Source organism: Haliotis asinina, chromosome 9 (assembly GCF_037392515.1).
Source record: "Haliotis asinina isolate JCU_RB_2024 chromosome 9, JCU_Hal_asi_v2, whole genome shotgun sequence".
Taxonomy (NCBI): domain Eukaryota; kingdom Metazoa; phylum Mollusca; class Gastropoda; order Lepetellida; family Haliotidae; genus Haliotis; species Haliotis asinina.
In genome coordinates, this window is record NC_090288.1 from 33,199,487 (window position 1) to 33,208,848 (window position 9,362).

The 9,362-nt window shown below is 36.2% G+C and overlaps 1 protein-coding gene across 1 annotated transcript; it reads left to right on the forward strand.

The window, feature by feature from the left end:
* The first annotated feature begins 1,521 nt into the window (after positions 1–1,521).
* Positions 1,522–5,486, forward strand: LOC137296289 (GTPase IMAP family member 7-like). The gene is made up of 3 exons (XM_067828052.1): positions 1,522–1,669; positions 1,906–1,964; positions 3,409–5,486. Exons 2-3 carry the CDS (start codon positions 1,937–1,939, stop codon positions 4,467–4,469), a joined length of 1,089 nt encoding a protein of 362 aa, XP_067684153.1. The 5' UTR covers positions 1,522–1,669; positions 1,906–1,936; the 3' UTR covers positions 4,470–5,486.
* Positions 5,487–9,362: the final 3,876 nt, after the last annotated feature.

Consider the following 9,362-nt stretch of genomic DNA (forward strand, 5'->3'; position numbering starts at 1 on the left):
ACCCATTTAAATCCAAAACAACGCACTGGAAATACTGACTGTGTGATCATGTATTTACATGGACATCTGTTTTGCAATTCAAATTCGGAAATACCTGACAATCCAGTCATGGCATACATGAACGAGGTGCTTGTACATACGTACATATGACATATGATTCAAACGTATAGATTTGTATGCAATATGTGCCTGAAGTTGGGGAAATATCTCCAAACATACGTAAATCTGGTCTTAGCGTGCATTTCCTTCTGTATGTGCGTTTATTTCAATGGTGTAGTATCCGGTTGGTCCTGTGAAGGTAGAGGTTGCAGTTGCTGATGTTATGACAATGAAATTACACACAATCAGAAACCGGTCTGTTTTAAGGGAGCATTACTGAATGCCATAATGAAGTCTACCTTTGGACCTTAACTTCTTTTGAGTGGTGTATATTGTTTTAGCTTACGCTAGCCGTATTCATGATTCCTTGCATAGTGAGTCACTTTCTTGGAGTAAGGCCAAAGCTTTGTTCGACACGAATATACTCTCATTTCGATCCACCACGTCCTTTGAAGATCAGTGAAGCGTGGAAACATTGTGACACGGAAAATGTCAAACATTAGATTCCCCGAGAATGGCCATTTCAAACAACGAAATGAGTAAAGTCAGTAGAGATCAGGTCAATAGAGATACGCAATCAAGTGCACAATCAGGATTTCACAACTCTCTGGGGAATGGATGTTTTGAACAACGCTATTACCTATACAATTAGATACATCAAGGGTCATGCAATTATTGTTGAAACCGGTGGTTGAGAGAAATATAAACAACTTTTTTTCATGTTACCATCTGGTTAAAACTACGTCAATATTGTTTGTAATGCTTATGTATTTTTCTTGTTTTGAAATTTCATTATTTACATAATGATTTCATTGGGCAATGGGATCACAATACCTATTTTGATAACATACAAAAAGCATGTTCACAAACACGTTTTTATTTACAATGAAGAGCGACGTTTCAGCATAGTATCTAACACCTTTATCAAGCAAGTAACGTGCAGGGTAGTGTTAGGGCCATATATACATATTATATTTTCTCCCAAACATAAAATATGCTCGGTGACCGAATGCTCTACCTTGCTATGAGTTCAAAGTGCAGTGACTTAGGCAGTTTGGCTATTGCATTTAATACAGCCTCGTTTTATGCCATATAATTGGAAGGTAAAATAAAAATCTGTAACTCGATTTAGTCACGATATGACTGAAATATTGCCCATGTAACTTAAACCTTTAACTCAATCCCTCGCATGATAAGGTGATGCGTAAGACCAATCATATACCTTAAGTTAGGCTCAAATATCATTTTTGATGGCATGTAAATGCACTGCAGCGACAAACAAGCCAAGGTTTGCGACAGCGAGGAAAAATAACTCGACGTATCAGTCCATTGATCACAAAGAGAACATTGTGACTTTGCAAATCCCAAACACCCAATTCCCCGAGAACGGGTTTTTCCTTCCATGTTAAGGACAGGCGCTGTGACTGGCGATGCACAAGCTAGGGCGTAACCAGTAGCAAGTGTGGTTTATTATTGGTTGTCGTGACTTTGAACTCTAATACAAATCTCTTTGTAGACACACTTATGTTCTGAGTGGAGACGTGTTACGAACACTTTGACAGTGCGTGTGGTGAGTTACTGAATTAATTTTTAGTTTTGATAAAGAAGTGGATGGTAGTGGTTAATATATGAATTGTAAAGAAATGACATGTAGTCACATCGAGCGACAATAGGGTAGCAGAGTAACAAAGTATGTCGTGTTCAGCTCTTCCCCACATCGTATGTTTTCTATCAGACACCGTTATACGTGTTGTCTATTTGTACCAGGTTGTTCAGATAATTACTGAGATTTTGTCTCTTTTTCAGATACCGAATATACTGCACATCATATCGTGAAATGATGACCCAACGTCAAACTGACCAATGTAGGTAACACTACACTCAGTCTGCATTCTTTTATGTCATTGAGTGAACAGACGGTGTAAGTTAGACCTTAAATACAGATAATCTGTTTGGAACGAATTATGGAATTATTGTAGATGATGTTTTAACGATCCGGTTGCTTGTACGTTGATTTATTTATTTGCAAAAGGGTACATATAGGCCACCGGCCAATGGTACATAGTTCACAGACAGCACATTCAATATTTGCCCACACGTAGTACAAACATTGCAACACGTTTCATAATTTCAACATTAATATTGGACAATAGGAGGTTAAACTTATGAAATTGTAGGATATATAAAAAACTTCAAAACTTCATGTCGTACAACGATCAGGTTATGTCCGCTCAAACCCTCAGATAGTTTGAATACCTTCACCCGAAATTTGATATACCCTCATTCGTACAACAAAGGCAGCCCTAATCCGGTGCAATGCCAAATGTAGGAAACAAATGTGTACTTCCTCGGTGTTGTGTGAAATATGTCAGCGCATATAAATTTGTATTGATAAAAGATACGTGTTTGTGTTATTCATAAATAAAAATGGATGATGATTTTCTATTTTATATTATGGACGATCGTTCGATTTCCTTCTTGTCATGTTTCTGGAGACAAAATTAATCAACTTTTCAAAAAACTATCCATCGGTGCAAAATTATTAACATTCTCAGAAACCTTTATGGATTCATGGTAAGGCAAACGTTTTCACAGTTCGTTTGTTTGGGTTTAAAAGATTGCAACACGTTCGAGTACTGCCCATGCTCTGCATAAATTGTCAGTTTGGATTGAAAACATACATTACTGAACAGATTTTATGACCGCCGCCACCACTTCTCTTTACCATTACTCCTAGACACATCGCACGAGATGCACGGGCACAACGCAGTATCCCCCATACACGCGCATGGGGTGTCATTCTTGATTCTGACAGTTTATAAGACGTTCGATAAATAACTGTGGACAACAGATTTTAACAATCACCATATATCACACAGTTGTTAGTGTTTGTTTCTAACAGGTTTTTATGTTTGAAAATGAAAACTGCACAAGTGTCAATTTCACTTGTTTCAGCAATAATCTTTAAAGAGCGATTACTGTAAAAAACTACTATAGCTATAAGAAGCTGCAGGTGGTAGTGCACTCTCAAAACATTCATTATCATCAGATAAACATTGATTGACTCCGACATATCTCACATTTTTTCAACCGTAAATAACAAATGAATTTACCCTTCTTTTTTTCAAATAGCATTTTACGGGATCAGTCGTATAATTGTCGTTTAACCATGTAATTCGTTTTGAGGATTTTAACATGGCATTCACGATCTGGGTGGGATAATGTGACGCATTGCTTGGTGACTTTTATAACGGGACGCGTTTCGCCGTTGGTGATTCTTGTACATGAGGTCTCTCTTGACTGTTCCAGATGGTGTCGTCAATAACGACGATGAGATTAGAGTGGTTCTTCTTGGACGGACAGGATCCGGGAAAAGTTCATCTGGAAATACCATCCTTGGCAAACATGAGTTTCCAAGTTCAATGAGTGCGACTGCAGTTACCAGAGAATGCAAGCGTGGAACATGCACAAGGTTTGGGCGACGTCTTCAGGTGGTTGACACACCAGGGTTGTACGACACAGAAATGAAGACTGATGAAAACATCTCTCGTGAGATTGCCAAATGCGTTGAGATGACGTCTCCGGGACCACATGCTTTTATATTCGTTGTCCGAGTTGCTAGATTCACAGAGGAAGAGCAGAAGACAATTGAATACTTCATGAAAACATTTGGCAAAGGCATGATGGATTATTTAATCATTCTGGTCACCAGAAAGGATGATCTTACTTACAATGGTCAAACGATCGAAGATTATATTAGAAACGACTCCAGCAAACTTAAATCTGTGTTGAAGGATTGTGATGGCAGGTGTGTTGCGTTCAACAATAGAGGCTCACGGGAAGAAAAGGAACAAGACGTTCAAAATTTAGTGGAGGTCATTGATAAGATGGTCCAGAACAACGGAGCGACGGTTTATACCAATGAAATGTTGCAGGAGGCCGAAAAGGTTATGCGAGAAAGGGAAGATCAACTGAAATGGGAATACGAAGAAGCCATGAGATCCCAACTTGGTGACATCAGAAGACAACTCGAAACGGACCGTGAGGGTAACACCGATCACATGTCGGGGGTAGTAGAAGAGTTGGGTGGTGCACATGATCATCTATCGTCTACCAGAGATTGTGAGAACAGCTTAAAACTGCGGAAAAAAGAGATCCAAGTCACACGGGGTATTGGAGCAGGACAGACTGGGGTGGATCTTAGAGAAGAACCGCACTATGAAGCTGAAAATGATGGCAAAATACGGCGTGCTCTTAGAGCTTTAAGGAGCCGTTCAGCAAGACCTATTATTTTAGCTTTAGGTGTGTGTGCTGGCCTTTTCTTGTTCTATCGACTGAATTGGAAGGGAATGCTGCTTTCCACAGAGTAGTAGAATTTTGTTGCAAAAACCATGTCTAGAACCATAGACATAATTCAGACGATAACAATGAGAGAACTCTGCGTCCACTATACATCATGCTAATGTGTTGTGTCCTTTGTCACGTGGGCAACGACTCCTAACCTTGCTGGTCTTATTCTTGAAACAGATTATACTTGGTTATTTTGTTACTGTTGCCTTTTAAGCTGCCTTCAATATGCTTGCACAAAACAGAAACACGCCCTTGCTTGTTCAGAGCATTTTGATTTCTAGGTGCCCTTAAATTCATTTTTGTTTCCTAATTTGTTTCATATTAAGTAGAATAGAAATGGTGGTGTTTGTTGTCATTTACTAGTGCAGGTGCCTCCATAAAGTAAAACACAGTCAGAGTGCTTTTGGAGTGTGAACATAAGACAATCAGGAATATGCACACACATGATTAGGGGTTACCAGGCAAGAACAGGAGTTCATCAATGCCTCCTTCCGCGAGGATGTGTGATATAAAGTTGGATATGAAATTGATCTGACAAACTGTAGCACTGCTAATCCCAGGAACATCTGTCAGTCTGGAGACCTGACAATCACTGAGTCATCCAGAAGCTGTAGCAAAATTAAATACAACTGTAGAACAAATTCAGCAAACATACTTTGTTTATTAAGAAAATGTACTTATTTCTGTACAATGAGCAGACTACCAAATTAGTAATCATATACTTTGAATAAAATATGAATAATTACAGATGAATATATGATTTATCAAGAATATAAGTCAGATAAATTTCAGCACCTTATGATAAGTAAATCCTGACAACAGTGGGGAGTCAACAGGCAAAGAACACTGTCAGATGGTAACAAGTTATATCAGATTGTAACAGTCACTAGTTCAAAACAGAGTTTATCAACTACAAAAGGAGCATTCCTGCTGTCAAGTGTTCACAGCTGCTGATAGATAGTTCATTGTGTATGTTTTATATGTGATAACTATAGTTATCTCACACTGCATAATGAATAAATTCTTTAGCAATAATATCATATGCGTTGTCATTGATATCACATTTTTTATGGATAAACTTCTTTATTGCAATAGATGCTGTGTTTCGGTGCAGATTCTAACACCATTATCTAACAAATAATGTATCAGAACCTAACCAAAATGTTGCATTTCTTGCAATGACAAACTTGTCTATCAACAAAAAGTGTTCCTCTCCATCGTAAAGGCTTCTAAATGTCACTTAAAGAAGTTACATCACACTCTGTTGTGTATGCTTCTTTGCTAATGGTTACATATGCATTGACAGTAACCGATGTAACAAAAGGCTTTCTTTCAAATTTGTGCACATATGGATAATTTTTGTTGTATTTGATAATAATCGTTAATATCATACAATGCTTCATGCCTTTGAAAGCAGTAATAACCACTGATATCAGACACTGCATAGCAAAGCCTACCATGAATGTATTTCCAATACTTATTGTGACAAATTGTTTAAGTTCCATTTTGTGACCTCTAATGTTGATTATTTCATTGATTTATTTGATAGCTATAAATTTAGTTACTTACACTGATAGTTTCCCTTCTATAATCAAACCTTCAGAGGTGGTATATGAAAACAATGGCCATGTATGAAATCAAAACAAATTAAGCAAACATCCCACTAGTTCCAACTCAAGCATGCAGATGATATTGTGTAATGGCCCCATATTACCACTCTGCTCATATTGTTTCTCATCTACATCAGCAGCATGTTAATAATTAGTCCATAATTAGTTTTATTAGATTTTTTATTCACCACTGTCTGAACCCCAAACATCAATACTGACCACTCAGTGTCATTAGTTTCCCTCTGCGAGAAAAAGAGTTGAAGAAGACAAACCATGGTCTGATTTTTACTATTTTCCTTGAAGTGTCGGAGAGTGAGTTTAATTGTATGCCAAACTCAGCAATATTAAAACTATATCATGGCAGTTTGTAAATAATTGAGCCTGGACCAGACAATCCAGTGACCAACACCATTAGAATAAATCTACACAACTGGGATACAATGACATAATTCAATGAATTCAGCTAACCTAACCACCCGATCACGTTAGTCACTTTTTACAGCAACACTCTGAACAGCAAATCTTCACAGGTGGATCATCATGTATCAGAAATTCCGTCAATTTTGAATTCACCTCAACAATTAAGTTACTGAAGTGTATATTTCCTTCACAGCAACAGGAAAGCTCCTTTGTTGTTATTTTCTCATTATTCTTAAAATAAATTTTACATAGTAATTATGTATAAGAATATATTATACTCATAACAATGATGTCAACTTAGATTGCATCATGTCCCTGTAGCTTACATAAATATATATACATATTCATATAGTACAAGACATAACAATGTAAACACCAGCAAAACAGACAATGTTTGGTGAGTCCGATGAAACATGCAGATATAACATACAAACACTGTTATCGCAGCATTTTTAGGCACATCGTTAATCAATCAACAAACACAGATTTGAAACATGTCTTGTTAGTTACAGATTGTGACGTTCTTGAATTCAGAGCAATATTGCATTCGCAATTCCAATAATACCATATCAGCATCTTCACAACAACTCACTGCATCAATACAATTCAATCCAATGGCATTTCATATAGTATGTACAATTTCCTCTGTATGTAAGAGCATACAAGAATAGATTTGCAAAGCTGTACATATACATGGTTGTTTCTTAGAAGTGTCATTTCTTTGAAGTAGTCAGATGACACAATTATGGAACACAACATTCTTAAGCCACTCTGATAGTAACATTTCAGCTGAAATACATTTACCATCATTAAGGAGTCTTGCCTGGCTATAAAGACCTACACTGAGCAATTACATTACAGTATAATAAAAATATTGTCCGATAATTGTCATTTAATACTAAAAACTCACAGTCATCAGTTTTTAAAGGGATATCTTACAAAATAAGGCATCACAACTCACATGCCCAAATAAAGTGTCTTGAAATGAGATACGCATCTCAAACGAAAATATTTAATCAAAAGACAGATTTAGTTTTACATGTTTTTTTATCTTAGTGCACAGCGTACTTCTTGACTATCATTCAATGCACTATCAAATAATGAAACTGATATCGCAGATATGAGATTCAAGGATTTTAGTAGAATATGCTCATGATGCTGAATAGTTACTGAATAGAAACACTTATCCTTTCATGTAATACCTTTTTTATTTCCCTCAGTATACGTGGCATGTAATCTCATTGGTATATGATGAACCTGCCTGCATATATTTCCTCTGAACTAGAGATTGTAGATGTTACAACAATGACACTAAGACAAATACACTAACAGAAAGCTATGTGTTATAAGTAATAATGAATTATTAAGTACTACATAACATAGACAACTCAATCACTAAACAAATTCCAATCAAACTGAAATAACTTCTACACAGTTCATAGTGATGACGAAGTAACATAAATGAACACAGGTCAGAACTGACAGTAAAACTATGATGTTGATATTTGTACACCACTCATCTTTCATTACAAGGTATATTTCACTCAATAAACCCATAACGGCAAGTTCTGGTAATACTTCTTTATGCACAAGATGGTGCTGATTACAGTAAGTTTAAAACTGCATAGTTGCTGTATACTTTGAATATCAATGGCAACTTTGCCCCTAAACACTGTTTAATACAAAACTTGCATTGGTATCAACTTTATCAAAGACAAATAAAGGTACATATTTCTACAAAACAAAAGTTGAACTCCGCTACAATAAAAGAAACATTCACTTTGATGAATGATCTCTTCTACATATTCCATTCTTTGTCACGTTGACACGACTCACCTCACACGTTAATTACATGCCCCACTTAAATTCATGCAAACAAATTCACTTTTACACACTGTTGTATTTTTAAATGTTTACAAACGTGAGATTTTGAACTGAAGGTAACATATGAGTACAATGTACATCGGCACCCTGTTCTGTCATGATGCCAACAGAGGTTTCACACCTTGAAAACCAACCCTGGATCTCATCAGTATTGTAATGGCAACTTACGTGCAACAGTTAAGACAAGTATAGTTGCTTGCGTTGGTTGTAAAACTGCTGTACAATATGACATACAAACATATGTTTCATCTTGTAAGGTGATGTGTAACAAAAAACAACATAATGTATAAAACGAAGGCTCTTGGTTTGTAAACTTCAGTTTTTGATGGTATATACAAATGTTCTCAATCCATACTCTGATCTGATGACTCTATTGTCTTTACGTTTGATCATCAAACTCAATCCTGCTGTACAACACATCACGTGTCACATGTTAATGTCACATATTAATGTCACATGTTAATGTCACATACATCATGACAAAGAGCATCAGTATAGCCCCATCTTTTACTAACAGTAGTAACATTGTTACTATCATCATCATCATCATCATCATCATCATCATCATCATCATCATCAACAGTACGTGAATTTTCATATCTTTCTGAACAATATTTCAGTTATATCGTGGCATGTCAACTTCACATTGATGTTGTCAGAACCTCTTTCAATATTTCTGAAATAATTATGAGCATACATATATTATTTTTCCTGCAATATTCATCAAGTTACATGTCTCTCCTCTCTGTTGTAATTTATAAGCTATCTGTTCACCACTCAACATGACCATAGAAACTGCTTGTCGATTCCATGTAGCATTACAAACAATTTCTTCTTAATTCAGCTGAATGTGGTTACTTTAACTGAATGGTCTCACATTAATTGAATGTTCTTACTTTAGCTGGATGGTCTAACATTAATTGAATGTTCTTACTTTAATTCAACATGCTTAATTTCACTGCATGTTCATTACTTTACCCAATGTTCTTAATTTAACTA

Excerpts from the sequence above, each read along its gene's own strand:
- LOC137296289 (XM_067828052.1), top strand. The coding sequence starts at position 1,937 with ATGATGACCCAACGTCAAACTGACCAAT. Across the intron at positions 1,965-3,408 it reads CCAACGTCAAACTGACCAAT|ATGGTGTCGTCAATAACGAC; the intron begins GTAGGTAACACT and ends TGACTGTTCCAG.